This window comes from Polypterus senegalus, chromosome 17 (assembly GCF_016835505.1).
Source record: "Polypterus senegalus isolate Bchr_013 chromosome 17, ASM1683550v1, whole genome shotgun sequence".
In the NCBI taxonomy this organism is placed as follows: domain Eukaryota; kingdom Metazoa; phylum Chordata; class Cladistia; order Polypteriformes; family Polypteridae; genus Polypterus; species Polypterus senegalus.
In genome coordinates, this window is record NC_053170.1 from 29,090,425 (window position 1) to 29,108,220 (window position 17,796).

Consider the following 17,796-nt stretch of genomic DNA (forward strand, 5'->3'; position numbering starts at 1 on the left):
AAAAATCACGTAGTTAACGGAAGGAGTTGAAACTCGCACTGAGCTATGGGAGGTACTGATACACGTGCTCTATCAAGGGCAACAGCGCAGCGTTGCCAGATCGCTTGCAGTGTTGCCAGTCTCATTACTTTTCTGCCACACCTCGTACATCAAGAACAATGAGTTAACCATACAATTTAACAAAGTATTAAAATATAATAAAAAAAAAAAAATACATACATCCATTCTCAACCCAGCTTAATGCAATTCAGGGTCATAGACAGATAGATGGTACCTATTCTAGAATCACAGGAACCCTCCCTGGGCACAGAGCCACACACACTGGGCCAGTTTGAACTGCCAGTTAACCTGACCATCTCCTTTTCTGCATTCAGAATACAAAGAAAACTTTACAAACATACATGGAGAACATGTAAACTCTGCATAGGTAGTGCCTGAGCCAGGATTAAAATACAAGACTTCAATTTCTGAGGTGGAAGAGCAATCCGCAGAAATTACAACTGGTCTATTAGGCACAGAGACACCCGAAAGAGTGGACACTGTGGGCATTTTATAGATGTCCCATATCACACATTTTTGGTAATGGATGGATATATTACTATTTTTTCCTCAGCTGTAAGGCTTTTTATTTGATCTCACTGTTTTCTGAGCTGTACATGTTTATTCTCTTGTTGTACTGGGGATTGGCTCCAGCTACCCAATAATCCTGCTCTCAATAAGTAGGTTTGGAATTCTGAAACGTGTATTTTTGCCACAAATTGTTAAGTTTTGTTTCCCATTTCTATCAGGTTTGCTCCCTTAACGGTATCCAAATGCTGAAAACTCTGAATACTAAAGAGTGCCATGGTTGCTCTTGTCTGCCCTTTCATAAATATTTTTTTTTTCTTTTTAAATCAACAGACATGTGAATACTGTATGGAAGTCACAGGTCACCTTTACCATTCAGTGTAGTTTGCACCCGTGTTTGCAATGCTCATTGCTAATCATCAAAATTTCGAGACAATTAAGGGAGCCCACTCCACAGAAAACAGTAAAGGAAAACGAAACACAAGCATTTAGTGCTATAGTAAAGAAAACAAATACTTGTAGACCAGTTAGACCAGACTCATTTGTGCTTAAGATGGAGACCCCTTGCATTTACAATAACCTGATTGTGATATGAAGTTGAAAGGCTTCCACTAATCAAGCTCAGTTTCAGTTGAACTAGATGACTCCCTCTACCAGTTCCTTCACATTTGCAGATGTTCATCAGAGATGTGATGCTTCATCAGATTAATTGAAAGTAATCTAACTCTCTAAGTTTAGAGCTAGCTAAAAACAAAAAGGCCCCATTTCGTCACTGTGGATTTTGCATGTTCTCCCTGTGTCTACATAGAATTTCCTCCTACATCTCCAAAGAGGTTTAGATTGCAGGTTAGGTTGACTGACTGCTCTAAACTGGCACATTCTGAGGGTGAAGTGTGAGCCCAGTGATGAGCCTGCCATGTCCCCAGTGTTTCCCCCTAGACCCTGAATAAGATTGAGTGGGTTTGACAATATGGTGTGCCAAATCTGCTAAAAAAATAAAACAACTCACAAATTATGCCACCCTGCCAGAAGAAGCAAAGAGTCCCCTTGCAAAAGTAAGAACTCAATAAAATTCTACAGCCACTCAAATTTGGCCACCCCCTACTCTCCAAATGGATGCAATTTTAAATTGTACATTCATGCTTAACATCTGAACAATGCACCCAACACAAACTACACTAATGAAGAAGAAAGAAAAACTGTAAGGTTAGAATAGTAAAAAGAAAATCTCATTTAAATCTCACTTCACTTATCTCTCACCTTACTTATACCACAACTATCAAAGGTCAGCAGTCGAATCCCCGCCACCCGCCCGACCTCACCCATTCATTCGCATTGCAATATATGGCTTGATGATGACATCTTCGTTAATACCAAGAGAGCAGGGTACGGTTTATCTGATAACGCTTACTTTATAAAAGAGCTTTAAAAGGTTTATTGCATGGGCATTCAGCCAGTCAAGCTCTACCAGTTCCTGATTAAATCCATGTAAAGTCTTTCTACATCCTGTACATAATGCGGGAATAATTATTCCAAATAATAATCATATCTTCTTTTTTGATACCCAAAATTTGTGTGAAGCACCTAAAACTAAATATCAATACGAGACACGCCAGTACCAGAGAACGTACAGGGATCACTTGCCTACCTGTGCAATCCGAAGCAACAGCGCCGTTTTTTCCCGGATGTCTCTGAATGGACAGCTAAGAGACAAGCGCAGAAGTAGGACCAGCATCTTCTGGTGGTCCGGAATGGACTCGCTGTCACAAAGTGTGACGGTTCCTTCTTCCTCTTGACAGCTCAGAACGGTCTGCGACAGTAGGTCCATGGCTGACGCTCGCTCCTCCGGGTCGCGGCTGCAAACGCAGTCAAACTTCCTCCAATTCCAAGCAGTTTCGGAGACCATTTGTATCGGTCACTTCAGAGTGAAATGCACGACAGCTGTTGCTATACTTTAAAGTTATACGGCGTCGTATTACACTATAATCTTATTTCTAGGAACTAACGAAATAAACCAAGCTAACTCGTATCCGCCGTATAGTTTTATCTAAAAACGGCTGCATCTTCACGCTCAGTTGATCAGCGCGCTAAATGCTCACAGACATGGCGTTACCTCGGACTGTTCTGCTCAACAGCACTTCGAATCATCAAGAACTCACGACCAAGAAGTATTTAAAAAGTTCCAACAACCGCGATCCTAACGTTTTGCACTCGTGTGAACTGCGCATCCTGGAGAGGGTAGACACTCACAGCTGATGCAATTTACAGCTAACCGATTGTAATCACAGGAAACTAAGGTAAACAGTGTTCGAAACATATCGGGATTTGTAGTTTAATAGATTGCTTTTAGGTAACAGTAGAAAACATTTCCGCTTTGGCTTTGACTACACTACCCAGAATTCCAGGCTTCAACAGGCACTGCTTTGTGTGGTTGGCGGGTACACTTACAGGAAGTAACCAATCACAACCTTCCAATTACACGAGGGTTTGGTTTAATCTTGTACAGTTTACAACGGCTTCATTTGCATTTAAATCTCAGGGTTGTTCTTCATATATATTTGTTAAATAGCTGTTTTACACGGAGGGAATTCGCAATCCTCGGTTACATTGCATCAGAAGTACAATATAACTAAATAAGTACTTTTTTGTGTACATTTTTTTTATTTTTTTTATTTCACCGGGGCTAATATTATTAGTTCATTGGAGCTGCTGGGCTGAGCATACATAATGTGACACATACAACTGTCCATCAGGAAAGCATTCCTGCTATAGATAAGTTTTTGCTTTTCCTACTGACTGCAAAAACAATTAGCGGAAATTATAGGCATTTTTGAATATAAGAACGCAAGAAATTTGACGAACTAGAGGAGACAATTGAGTCCATCAAGCTTGTTTGTTTAAATAATAGCGGAGCTGTCCCAATGTCTTCTCCAGATCCCTATTAAAGGTTGTGAAGATTTCTGCTTAAACTACATGGCTCGGTAGTCTGATTGAGATTACTGTAAATCTACGCGTAAACAAGTACTTCTCGGGTTCAGTCTTAAATGCACTTCTCCCTGATTGCCACTGATGGTCTCGACTACATAGTTTACCCTTAAGATGAAAGAATTCTGCTGAAACGACTTTATCAATGACTTGTGAATTTTGAAAATCTAGATTAGGTCCCCACTCCTCTGCTTGAGACTAAACAGGTTTAATTCTCTGAGTCCATCAAAGTTCCACATGTCCTGGAATGCTCCTGGTTGCTCTCCTCTGCACTGCTTCCGGTGCTTCTATGTTATTTTTTGCAGCGTGGTAACCAGAAACTGTGTACAGTACTCAAGATGTGGTCTCACAAGCACATTATATTGTCTGAGCATTGGTTTATATTCTACAGTTTTTATGATGTAACCTAACATTTTATTTGCCTTTTTAATCACTAATGCACATTACCTAAATGATCAAAATCTTGTATCAACATACGCCCCTAAATTCTTTTCAGAGGTTGCTCCCTTTAGGACAGCATCTCCCATCTTGTATTTATTATTGCCATTCTTTTTGCCCGCATTTAGTACATTGCACTTTTCTGCATTAAACTTCATTTTCCAAGTGTTTACTCAGTTCTGAAGCATTTTCAATTCTTTCTGAATTTCTGAATTGTTTTTGTTGCCTCCTGAGTGTCTGCCATTCCTCCAAGTTTAGTATATCTTCAACTTTCACAAGTTTACTACCTATAATGAAATCATTAATGTAAATCAGAAGAAACGGTCCAAGTATAGACTGCTGAAGAACTCCACTGATGACCTCACCCCATGTGGGACATCCTCCTCTTTTCTGTACTCTTTGTCTCCTATGGGTTAACCAACTTGAGATGAAGTTTTGTAGGTTACCTCTGATGTTTCTAGTTTTAAAATTAATCTCTGGTGTTGGGCTAAGCCAAAGGCTTTTTGAAATTGTAAGTAAATTATATCATATGCTTTGGTCTTGTCAACAATTTTGTAGTACTCACTAGAGCCTGTCCTCACAGCTTCGATAAGTGAAAGTGACAATTTTCATTTAAGGGCTTATTTCACATTGTGTGTGGTGTCACTGAAAGAAATAAATGAAGAAATAATTAAATACATAAAGAAAAAGCAACAAAAATATTATATAACACATTTAATTATTTGTACTCATATTTCATGTTATTATTTGTTTATTGTCATATTGTATTCACAGTACTTTTATTTATTTGAGTATTTATTTTGTCCAAAACATTCCTCCATAGCTTATATCCCTTTAGCTGATTCAGTTAAGCTTCCTGCTTTTTGCTCACAAGAGACTTACCACAGCTTCATTTCCAATCCATCTGCTCTTAAGATTTCAGGCTTTTCTGTTGTGAATGCTTTGAATGTGGGATGACCCCTAAGAGACGTTTGCCTGAAGTTTGGGTGTGCCAGTTTACTTGGGACCTTGGCATTATGAGACAGTCCAAAGTATTTGGTAGCCGGAGTGATGGCTCTGAGGTTAGGGATCTGCACTGGCAATCGGAAGGTTGCCGGTTCGAATGCCAAAAAGGGACTCTGCTCTGTTGGGCCCTTGAGCAAGGCCCTTAACCTGCAATTGCTGAGCGCTTTGAGTAGTGAGAAAAGAATTATTTCATAAACATGCCATTTAAAGAAATATACTTTGGGGGTATTTTCAAAAATGGATGGATGGATGATATTTTGGACTACCAAAAGAACTTGGGAGAGTTTCAAATTAGAAAATCAATGTTCATTCCAAATATATCCTGAATGTATGAGTAATATTTTTAAATATTTAATGTAAAATACAGAGAAACACAGCAGTAACATAAACTGATACAAAATGCCACATGTGCTAACAGTGCATTGTTGCCTAAAATGATTTATTTTATTGAGCAAAGTTTTCAGTGTTTGCCGGATATAGTTCTATCATTATTGTACTCTATGTGAATATACTGTATGCTTCAACCCAGCCATCCATTTTTGAAACAGCTTTGTCCAATCCTGGGTCAAGGGCTCCAGAGCATATCATTGATGATAAGCAGTATACCACAAACATTTACAAATGGTTGTAATATTTTAGTCAACAAAATTCCAATTTGACTTACAGTACATGAGTTGCCACAAAGGTTTTTTTTGTTCTTCAGCGAGTCTAACCTATAAGGTACAATAAGAATGCCCATCCGTCCGTTTTCAAATCTCTCTATATGTAAAATGCAAAGTCTTCTGCACAGGAAAAGAGTTGGATCACCTTTGACATGTAGAGGTTGAGGAAGCATTGAACTGGAAGGAGGACTGTTTGGCAAAGCTAAAGGAAGATGTGGTTAGCAAACACTCTATAACACTTGAAAGCAGGTGCTACTCGCTGTGGCCGTGAGCGTAGGTGTTGCTTTACTAAAAGCAAAAAGGGATGGAGAGAGAAGTAGAAGAGGAAGTTGTAACCTCAGGCTCAAGACAAGCTGGGAGTGTCATTTCAAACACTAGTGTTGCTCAGTTTGCGGGTCTCTCGTGACCAGAAGAGAGAGGGAGAGAGGAAGAGGGTGGTCACTATTTATATAGTGTCTGCCATTCCTCCAAGTTTAGTATATCTTCAACTTTCACAAGTTTATTACCTATAATGAAATGTATGTCATTAATGTAAATCAGAAGAAACGGTCCAAGTATAGACTGCTGAAGAACTCCACTGATGACCTCACTCCATGTGGGACATCCTCCTCTTTTCTGTACTCTTTATCTCCTGTGGGTTAACCAACTTGAGATTAAGTTTTGTAGGTTACCTCTGATGTTCACAGTTTCTAGTTGTAGGATTAATCTCTGGTGTTGGGCTAAGCCAAAGGCTTTTTGAAAGTCTAAGTAAATTATATCATATGCTTTGATCTTGTCAACAATTTTTTTTTTTAGAAGAGGAAGTTGTAACCTCAGGCTCAAGACAAGCTGGGAGTGATGGCGTCCTTTGGTCATTTCAGACGCTAATGTTGCTCAGTTTGCGGGTCTCTCGTGACCAGAAGAGAGAGAGAGAGTGGAAGAGGGTAGTCACTATTTATATAGTTGATCATTTGATTTCTTTTCACTTGTTCTTTTCTGTTTAATCCTTACTTCTCTCACTTCTTCTCAAAAAGTTCTCCCCTAGGGTTGTCTACATTTCAGACTCTCCCATATCTACTTTCCAGTACCCACAAAAAAGTCACTACAATATAATTACAGGGAGGAGACAACCCCAAAATTGAAGAAAAACATTCAATTCACTGTAGGGGTCATGTATATGTGCAGCCTATAAACATCATTGCTGTTTGTAAAAAGTTAGCATGTTTCAGTGTTTACAACAACAACAACATTTATTTATATAGCACATTTTCATACAAACAGTAGCTCAAAGTGCTTTACATAATAAAGAATAGAAAAATAAAAGACACAATAAGAAAACAAAATAAATCAACATTAATTAACATCGAATAAGAGTAAGGTTCAATGGCCAGGGGGGACAGAAAAAACAAAAAAACTCCAGACGGCTGGAGAAAAAATACATTTCAATAAAGTTTATTGTCTGGCTTTGTAAATAAATACATATTAATAAAATTACAATAAACAAAATACAAAAAAAAAAGAAACCTGAACATACAACTGATGAAAAGACAAAACGAAATGCTTGAATGAACAATGTAAACAAATTAAAATAGTAAACATTTAACAATGATAATAATATACAGTGGAATCTCGGTTTGCAAGAATAATTCGTTCCAGAAACGTGCTGGCAGTCCAAAGCACTCGTATATCAAAGTGAATTTCCCCATAAGAAATAATGAAAACTCAGATGATTTGTTCCACAAACCCAAAACTATTCATATAAAAATGATTAATACAAAGTATAAAATAAAAATACATAAAACAAATTAACCCCTCCTTGAACCGTCACCTTATCGTGGTGGAGGGGTTTGCGTGTCCCAATGATCCTAGGAGCTATGTTGTCCGGGGCTTTATGCCCCTGGTAGGGCCACCCAAGGCAAACTGGTCCTAGGTGAGGGATGAGACAAAGAGCGGTTCAATAAACCTCTGATGAAGAATAAAACCTTGGACGACGTTTTCCCTTGCCGGACGCTGGTCACGGGCCCCCTCTGGAGCCAGGCCTGGAGGTGGGGCTCGATGGCGCCTGGTGGCGGGCCTGCACCCATGGGGCTCGGCGGGCACAGCCCAAAGAGGTAACGTGGGTCCTCCTCCCCATGGGCTCACCACCTATGGGAGGGGCCAAGGAGGTTGGGTGCAGTGTGAGTTGGGTGGTGGCGAGGCGGGACCTTGGCGGTCTGATCCTCGGCTACAGAAACTGGCTCTTGGGACGTGGAATGTCACCTCTCTGAAGGGGAAGGAGCCTGAGCTAGTGTGCGAGGTCGAGAGGTTCCGGCTAGATATAGTCGGACTCACCTCGACGCACAGCTTGGACTCTGGAACCAATCTCCTTGAGAGGGGCTGGACTCTCTACCACTCTGGAGTTGCCCCCGGTGAGAGGCGCCGAGCAGGTGTGGGCATACTTATTGCCCCGACTGGAGCCTGTGCATTGGGGTTTACCCGGTGTGGAGAGGGTGGCCTCCCTCCGCCGGGTGGGGGAAGGGTCCTGACTGTTGTTTGTGCGTATGCACCGAACAGCAGTTTGGAGTATCCACCCTTTTTGGAGTCTCTGGAGGGTGTGCTAGAGGGCATACCTTCTGGGGATTCCCTCGTTTTGCTGGGAGACTTCAATGCTCACGTGGGCAATGACAGTGAGACCTGGAAGGGCGTGATTGGGAGGAATGGCCCCGATCTGAACCCGGCGGTGTTTTGTTATTGGACTTCTGTGCTCATCACGGATTGTCCATAACGAACACCATGTTCAAGCATAAGGGTGTTCATATGTGCACTTGGCACCAGGACACCCTAGGCCTCAGGTCGATGATCGACTTTGTGGTGTGTCGTGGACTTGCGCCATATGTCTTGGACACTTTCGGGTGAAGAGAGGGGAGAGCTGTCAACTGATCACCACCTGGTGGTGAGTTGGCCGATGGTGGGGAAGATGCCGGTCAGACCTGGTAGGCCCAAGCGTGTTGTGAGGGTCTGCTGGGAGCGGCTGGCAGAGTCCCCTGTCAGAAGTAGCTTCAACTCCCACCTCCGCAGAACTTCAACCACGCCCCGAGGGAGGTGGGGACATTGAGTCGAATGGGCCATGTTCCGTGCCTCTATTGTTGAGGCGGCTGACCGGAGCTGTGGCCGCAAGGTGGTCGGTGCCTGTCGTGGCGGCAATCCCGAACCCGTTGGTGGACACCGCGGTGAGGGATGCCGTCAAGCTGAAGAAGGAGTCCTATAGGACTTTTTTGTCCTGTGGGTCTCTGGAGGCAGCTGATAGGTACCGGCAGGCCAAGCGAACGCGGCTTCGGTTGTTGCTGAGGCAAAACTTCGGGCATGGGAGGAGTTTGAGAGGCCATGGAGAGCGACTTTGGACGGCTTCGAGGAGATTCTGGTCCACCGTCCGCGTCTCAGGAGGGAAGCAGTGCAGTGTCAACACCGTATATGGTGGGGATGGTGCGCTGCTGACCTCACTTCGGGCGTTGTGGGTCGGTGGGAGGAGTACTTCAAGACCTCCTCAATCCCACTAACATGCCTTCCAATGAGGAAGCAGAGCCTGGGGACTCTGAGGTGGGCTCTCCCATCTCTGGGACTGAAGTCACCGAGGTGGTCAAAAACTCCTTGGTGGCAGGGCCCGGGGTGGATGAGATACCGAGTTCCTTAAGGCTCTGGATGTTGTAGGACTGTCTTGGTTGACACGTCTCTGCAACATCGCATGGACATCGGGACAGTGCCTCTGGATTGGCAGACCGGGGTGGTGGTCCCCTCTTTAAAAGGGGACCGGAGGGTGTGTTCCAACTATAGAGGGATCACACTCCTCAGCCTCCCTGGAAAAGTCTATTCGGGGTTCTGGAGAGGAGGGTCCGTCGGATAGTGAACCTCGGATTCAGGAGGAACAGTGTGGTTTTAGCCCTGGTCGGAACAGTGGACCAGCTCTTCACCCTTAGCAGAGTCCTGGAGGGTGCATGGGAGTTTGCCCGACCGGTCTACATGTGTTTTGTGGACTTGGAAAAGGCATTCGACCGTGTCCCTCGGGAATCCTGTGGGGGTGCTCGGGAGTATGGGGTACGGACCCCTGATAAGAGCTGTTCGGTCCTGTACAACCGTGTCAGAGCTTGGTCCGCATTGCGGCAGTAAGTCGAGCCCGTTTCCAGTAAGAGTTGGACTCCGCCAGGGCTGCCCTTTGTCACGATTCTGTTCATAACTTTTATGGACAGAATTTCTAGGCGCAGCCAGGGTGTTGAAGGGGTCCGGTTTGGTGGACTCAGGATTGGGTCACTGCTTTTGCAGATGATGTTGTCCTGTTTGCTTCATCAGGCCGTGATCTTCAGCTCTCTCTGGATCGGTTCGCAGCTGAGTGTGAAGCGGCTGGGATGAGAATCAGCACCTCCAAATCCGAGACCATGGTCCTCAGCCGGAAAAGGGCGGAGTGCCCTCTCAGGGTTGGGGGAGAGATCCTGCCCCAAGTGGAGGAGTTCAAGTATCTCGGGGTCTTGTTCACGAGTGAGGGAAGAATGGAGCGTGAGATCGACAGGCGGATCGGTGCGGCATCCGCAGTGATGCGGCTCTGCATCGGTCTGTCGTGGTGAAAAGGAGCTGAGCCGTAAGGCAAAGCTCTCAATTTACCAGTCGATCTACGCTCCTACCCTCACCTATGGTCATGAGCTATGGGTAGTGACCGAAAGAGCGAGATCGAATACAAGCGGCTGAAATGAGTTTCCTCCGCAGGGTGTCTGGGCTTTCCCTTAAAGATAGGGTGAGAAGCTCAGTCATCCAGGAGGGGCTCAGAGTAGAGCCGCTGCTCCTCCGCATCGAGAGGAGTCAGATGAGGTGGCTCGGGCATCTGATCAGGATGCCTCCTGGACGCCTCCCTGGTGAGGTGTTCCGGGCACGTCCAACCGGGAGGAGGCCCCGGGAAGACCCAGGACACGCTGGAGGGACTATGTCTCCCGGCTGGCCTGGGACGCCTTTGGGATTCTCCGGAAGAGCTGGAAGAAGTGGCGGGGAGAGGAAGTCTGGGCCTCTCTGCTTAAGCTGCTGCCCCCGCGACCCGACCTCGGATAAGCAGAAGAGGATGGATGGATGGATGGATGAAACAAATTAACCTGCACTTCACCTTTGAAAAGAATCATAGCTGGTGTGAGTGAGTTTCTAAACTATTGTGGGATTCCACGCAACGGGACGACACGCGGAAGAACGTCCCAAAGCAATCGCAGTCTCCCAGCGCTGTAGCAGTTCGGCGTATAAGCGTATCCAAACAGATCGTGGACATGCTATAAGCGCCTGCCGTCGATGGGTGATACAAGGAACATTATAAAGATCCCGCTACAATAAATAACCGCGCTGTTGCTGTTTCAAGCTGAATAAAGCTGGTGTTGTTAAAGTACTGAGACTCAGCTTCGTGTTTTGGGGCGCAAGACGGGGACTCGCACTTCACAGCACACACATGCGCGCGCACACACACACACAGTCATAATGCTGTAGTAAACAGTATACACTTGTACAGATGTTGACTATATGAGTGTGGACCACAGACTCAGACGGAGAATAGGAGACAATTGCCCTCAAGAGAAGAGACAGCGAGAGAGAGATGAGAGATGAGAGAGAGAGACGTGCGCGAGCAAGAGAGATAAGGAGAGAGAGAGAGATGCGCGCGCGAGAGAGAAGGTCAGTCATGATTACATGACGCTCAGCAGACAAAGTGTATCCATACTACTCGTATTGCAAGACATCGCTCGTTTATCAAGTCAAACTGTATTAAAAAAATGTAGCTCGTCTTGCAAAACACTCGTAAGCCAAGTTACTCACAATCCGAGGTTCCACTGTGAAATTCACATAATTACTGCTGATTACCTGTTTCCTGTAAAATTGTGTTTTCCAATGACTATCAACAAAAGTCAAAGTCAGTCAGTAGGAAAAGCACAAATTCAGCTGTGGCAGAAATGTTTCACTCTTGTGCAATTGTATATAGCACATTCACGAGTAACGGCAAGCGAACTGTGAACTAATAATATTACCTCCTTGTGAAAAAAATATGGATATTGTATACATTAGAGGCGTCCAGCTTTGATCTGGTAGGGCTGCAGGTTTTCCTTCCTGCCACTTTCTTAATTATTTACTGATTTCTTCTTGACTTCTTTTCCCTTCATTTTAATCACCTTGTTTTTCAAGACTCTGCCCTATAAACTACATCTTTTTCCTTAAATGGCAGTCAAATAAAAATATAATTTGAAGCAAGCGTATAAATGCACCTTCTTTGGAAGGGCCAGCTTGATTGAGTATGTTGGCCTAACCAACACATTTAATAAACTAGAAGAGAAAAAAAAACACCTGACACACTTCAAGCAACTGAGTGAAAAGGTGGTTGAAAAGTCAGGGGATGGAGACAAGAAAACATTCAAGTTGCTGAAAATCCTATAAAATCCATCATTAAGAAATATAATGAGTATGGCAGTGGTAAATCTGCCTTGAGCAGGCAGACCATAAAAACAAAGTGATTGTGTAAGAAAAAGACGAGTAATGGAGGCTGCCAAGAGACCTAAGAGAACTCTGAAGGAGTTACAAACTACAATGATTCAGATTGGAGAGACTGAGAAGACAACAAATGTACCTGGGTGCTTCACTAATCTCAGCTTTTAGGGAAAGTGGAAATGAGAAAAACGCTCATGACGTCTTGGCTAGAGTTTGCTAGAAGGCACATGGGGGACTCTGAAGTCAGATGGAAAAAAGTTCAATAATCAATAAAACTAAAATTTAGCTTTTTGGCCATCAAAATAAACGCAATCTTTGATCACTGCACATTGTTAAAAACACACCATCTCCACCATCAAGTATGGTGGTGGCATCATCATGCTGTGGGATGCTTCTCTGCAGCAGGCCCTAGAAGGCTTGTGAGGGTGGAAGGCAAAATGAATGTGGGAAAATTGAGGAGACAAACCCGATGCTGTCTGCAAGAAACTTTCAAATTGGGAGAAGATTTGTTTTCTAGCAAGATGACAACCCCAAGCATAAAACCAAAGCGAATGGCTTTAAAACAACAATGTGATTATCCTGGAGTGGCTGAGTGCTCCTTGATGAATCGACTGCAATCGTCTGAGCGGCCACCCACTGCCCAATCCATTGTAACTACTACCATTATAAACAAATTGAAACCAATCGACGGAAACCCACAACTCAAACGTGGGTTGAAACCCAGTAGTTGGGAAACACAGGGATACATTACTTTGTGCCCTTGGCTTGGAGGGCTTTATGTGCTTCAGTGATCCTAATTAAATATAAGCAATCAACTCTTGAATTAAATAAATGATGATTTGTACCGTAAATGTGGTGATGCTGTGTAGGTACAGAAGTTGTTGTTAAATTTAGCCCTGGGAAAAAATATGAGCAAACACATCAAAGAAACCTGTGTGTACTAAATGCTGCTTTATGGTGAAAATATGAATATACGTTTTTTAAAAATAAATCTACATTGTATTTATTACAAAGAAAAATAATCATAAACATGACTACTAAATACATTAGGGCCCTAAGTATTTGAACAGTGCCCCAATTTTAATGATTTTGGCTCTTTATACCACCACAATGGATTTGAAATGAAGAAATAATTACATGATTGAAGTATAGACGTTAGCACTAATTCAAAAGGTTTACCAGAAATATCGTATGAGCCATTTAAGGAATGACAGTCATTTTTATACATGGTCCCCCATTTTCAGGGGCTCTAAAGTATTTGGACATCTGAGTGACAAGATCTAGCCAGGTGTGAGCCACGGTTCCCTCCTTATTTCATTAACTATTAAGCAGGTAGAATGTCTGAATATTGATTGGAATTGCCATTTGGAAGCAGTCACTGTGAACTCTTAATATGAGGTCCAAAGAGCTGTCCATTCAAGTAAAAACAGTCCATCATAAGCCTTAGAAAATGAAATAAACCCATGTGAGAAATACAGGAGTGGTCGTATCAACCATCTGGTACATTCTTTAAAAGAAGGAATACATTGGTGAATTCAGTGACACCAGAAAGTCTGGACACTCATTAGAGGACATCTGTGCTGGATGATCTCAGAATTCTTTCCTTGCTGAAGAAGATCCCCATTACAGCATTTAGCTGAACCAAGTACTGTACACTCTCTGGGAGGTAGACCTATCATTGCCAAAGTCTACAATCAAGAGAAGACTCCATGAAAGTAAAGACAAAGGGCTTACCTCAAGGTGCAAACTACTGGTAAAGTTCAAGCATAGGAAGGACAGATGAGACTTTGCCAGCATATCCAGTTCTGGAACGACAAAGGAAACTAAGATCAATATGTACCAGAATTTTGTAAAGAGAAGAGTATGGAGAACAGATAAAATACCCCATGATCCAATGAATACCTCATCATCTTTGAAAAATGGTGGAGGCAGTGTTATGGCATGATCATGCATGGCTGTGAATGGCAGTCAGTCACTGGTGTTTATTGATGATATGACTGGTGGCAGAAGTGGCAGGATGGATTCTGAAGTATACAAGGCTGTACTGTCTGCTCACATTCAGCCAAGTGTTGCAAAACTGATAGGATGACACTTAACAGTAGAGATGGACAAGGAGCCAAAACATATTGTGATAGCAAACCAAGTGCTTTTCAAGGCAAAGTAATGTAATATTCTTCAATGGCTAAGTCAATCATCTGATGCCAACTCAAACTGGACATGCATTTCACTTACTGAAGACAAAACTGAAGACAGAAAGTCCAACAAACAAGCAGCAACTGAAGACAGCTGCAGTAAAGGACTAACAAAGCATCATTAGGGTGGAAACCTAGTACTTGGAGAAGGCTATGGGTTCAGACCTCAGGCAGTCATTGACTGTAAAGAAATGTTAACAAAATATTGAAAATGATCTTATATTTATGATTATGTTAGTTAGTCCAAATACTTCTGAGCCCCTGAAAATATGGGGACTATGCATATACATGTTTGTCATTCCAAAAACGGCTCATATATTATTTTTGTTAAACCCTGTAAATTAAACCTGAAAGTCTATACTGTACTTCAGTCACATCTTGATTGCTTTGTTTCAAATCCATTGTGGTGGTGTTGTACAGAGCCAAAATTGTGTCACTGTCCAAATATTTATGGACCTGACTGTAAATATATAGGAAGCTTAAACCTAAGATTAAATAGCAAATTTCCCAGGACCCACTGGCACCATTGAACTGCAGAAATTTCCAAGTTTCACCTTTTATGTTTTTTACATTTTTTTTCCAGCAGAGGGCAGTATGATATTATATCTAATTTGTACAGCATTCAAAAATAAAATCAGAATAAATCCTGCTAGTTAAGAAAGGATTTCTAGATTAATTCCAAAATTTCTGTTTCATAGTTAATATTTTCTTCATGCCTGTTATGTTGTCTAGTTTTGGTTCCTGAATGTTGCCATTATGAAAATACTGATTTATCTTTCACACTAATGAGTATAAAATATGGAAATCTATCTATCTATCTATCTATCTATCTATCTATCTATCTATCTATCATATATCTATCTATCTATCTATCTATCTATCTATCTATCTATCTATCTATCTATCTATCATATAGTGCCTTTCTATCTGCCTTTCCTATCTATCTATCTATCTATCTATCTATCTATCTATCTATCTATCTATCTATCAAACTGAATGTGATTACATGTGTGTGTAGACTACATTAAATCCATGCTCGCTCACAGTACTTTAAAACATCACATAATTAAAAACAGAGCCCAAATAGGATTGCGATGGCTCAATAGCTTTACTAGACAGCAGACTGCAATTCAAGTAATGTGAAAATGCCTTTGATGGATGTGCTATTGTTAGTTGTGCAGAGTCTGTGACTAAGTTTTGTTCAAATGTATTAAAGATAACATTTTTGAGAGAAGTACCTGGTGGAGAGTGACATCTCTTAAGGTAAACTTGACACAGTGAACTAATTCACAATGGAAGTCACACAGAATATTGCTCTGTTTTAAGAGAGATGAGCTTGCAGTGCTTTTCAATGGGAGATTTTGAAATTTCAAAACTTTATAAAACACCAAACTTGAGCTTTCCAAACAAATTACTAAGACTAAGCGCTCCACATTTTAACAAAATCACTCCCCAAGGAGCCAAGTTGTTTCATGCGGACAGACAGGGCAATCGCACTAGGTGATTGTTGCATTAAATAGAAATATAAAATCCCTGAGCTGGTTTCAGTGGGCTTGTAATGAATGGATCAATGGATGCTTGTTTGTTTGCTTGTCTTGTGGAGCTTTTCTTTTTTTCTCTTTCAATTGCACTTCATGTACAAGGATTTCTGCCCTTTTTATTTATATTTCAGTATAAAAATTCCATTGATCTATTAATTGAACCTATCCTGGCAGAATGGGGTTCAAGAGTAGAAACAAACCTGGACTGGATGAACACATAACAAATACTGTCAATTCTAAATGACTGAGGATTCAGCCAAATGGATGGCAGGTGTTTGCAGGCTATTGTAATACTAGAGAATGACCAACAGAGGGCAGGATTTGCCAAGAATTTACCGGTAAATTACCCAGTCTAGGCCATGACATCATTAGGTGATTCAACTGCTTTGGCTTCTGTGAAGAACACTTTTGACTAAGAACTTCATAAGATGCCATGATATTAATGGTACAAGCATTTCACAGAACATTGTTCTCTTTTATAAAGTAAATGGTTTGATAAACATCTGGGAAGTGGATGGGCTCTGCAATAAGGGATGATTCAAGGGAGAGGGTCATCCTGGTGTCGCTCTTCCTTCAGAAACGTACAAATGAAGCCAAGAACATCAACACAGGTGTTTGCTTGTTTTATATTGTAACATGAAGGACTGGGATTAATAAGAATACACAATTAAAACAGGTGAAACCCTGTTACCACCTCTTTGTATTTCTTCATGGTGGCACTTGCCCACCTCCCAGGCACTCCCTTTTCTCATTCTGTCCTGCTGAACTCTTCATCCCACTGAATGGAAGAGTTTTCAAGCCCCGGAGTCCTTTCTTTGCCCATAGACACACCAGGCCAGAGATACCTCTAGTTGCTCTTGGTGTCTCTTTCTCTGAGGCTTCAGGGGTCTCCATTCCCACACCACCCCACTTGACCATTATCTTAAAGAGTAAAAAGAAAGTGCCATTCCTCATAATCAGTGGCTATGTCCTGCCTTTAAGCAGTCCAACATTAAAGTGTTAGCCTTCTGGCAGCCCACCCTGGCCTTGTCCCTAAACCTGGCCACAGAAACCTGAACTGGGGACTGCATGTTGCCACCTGAAGTCCTGTGACATCTTGCCAGGTCTCTATGGCTTCTCTAAGCTAATTAAGCTGTTGAGGATTCAGTAACTGCACAGTCATAATGTGAATTTCTGAACTGTGTGAGTCAAAGTGACACTAGAAATCTGAAGAGGCCGTACAGCCTGAACGTGGCCATGTTAAAGAGAGGTGAAGTGCCAGGGCGGAGATTGAATTAGCAGAGGGCTGTAAGGAGCCTGAGCGGTGCCAGGGCGGGTGAGGGCCCATCTCAAGTGTAGGCAGGCGTCAGTCAGGAGATGACTGTTTAGTCTAGGGGTCTCCATTAGAGAGGGTGGGTCATGTCACAGGTTGTTTATGTTCTTTATGGCTACTTACTGTAGCTTTTCATTTTTCTTCAACAGCCTAAAAACACACACTTCAGGCTAAATGTCGAACCTAAACTGGCTTGGTCTGAGCAGTCTGTCCAGGGTTTGTTCCCAGCTTACACCTGATGTTCTCAGGATAGGCTCTGGCCCCCTGCCATCCTAAACTTCACTGGGCAAGCCTGACAATGGATGAACAGTGACTTGAACAGGATTGTTTAATTTTCATAGTGTAACTTGAAAAGCAGCACACCACGCTCGTGAGAAAAAGTTTACATAATAGAGAAGGAGTTTATGACAAAATGATATTCTGGAGAGATCATATGCGGCGCACACTGACTGCTGGCACAGAATCAGTTTGCCATGAGTCTTCTTGGATGCCCGTGCTGTAGATTTCAGGCTATGGCAAGACCTCTTTTTTCAGCCTTTTATCTCCTTTAAACTTTGGTTCATCTCACTTTCGCCTCAGCTGTGCAGCATTTGGTGGCTTATCTCGATGGGAGGAGTTTTTGATGTGAAGAGTCTTCA

The 17,796-nt window shown here is 42.5% G+C and overlaps 1 protein-coding gene across 1 annotated transcript in view; it reads right to left on the bottom strand.

Annotated features, from left to right (window-relative positions):
- The window catches only part of sesn2 (sestrin 2), a 41,309-nt gene extending 38,484 nt beyond the window's left edge, over positions 1–2,825 (bottom strand). The window contains exon 1 of the mRNA XM_039739646.1: positions 2,216–2,825. Coding sequence (XP_039595580.1) covers positions 2,216–2,473 — 258 coding nt within the window. The 5' untranslated portion in view covers positions 2,474–2,825. The remainder of the gene's footprint in view (positions 1–2,215) is intronic.
- Between the last annotated feature and the right edge of the window lie 14,971 nt (positions 2,826–17,796).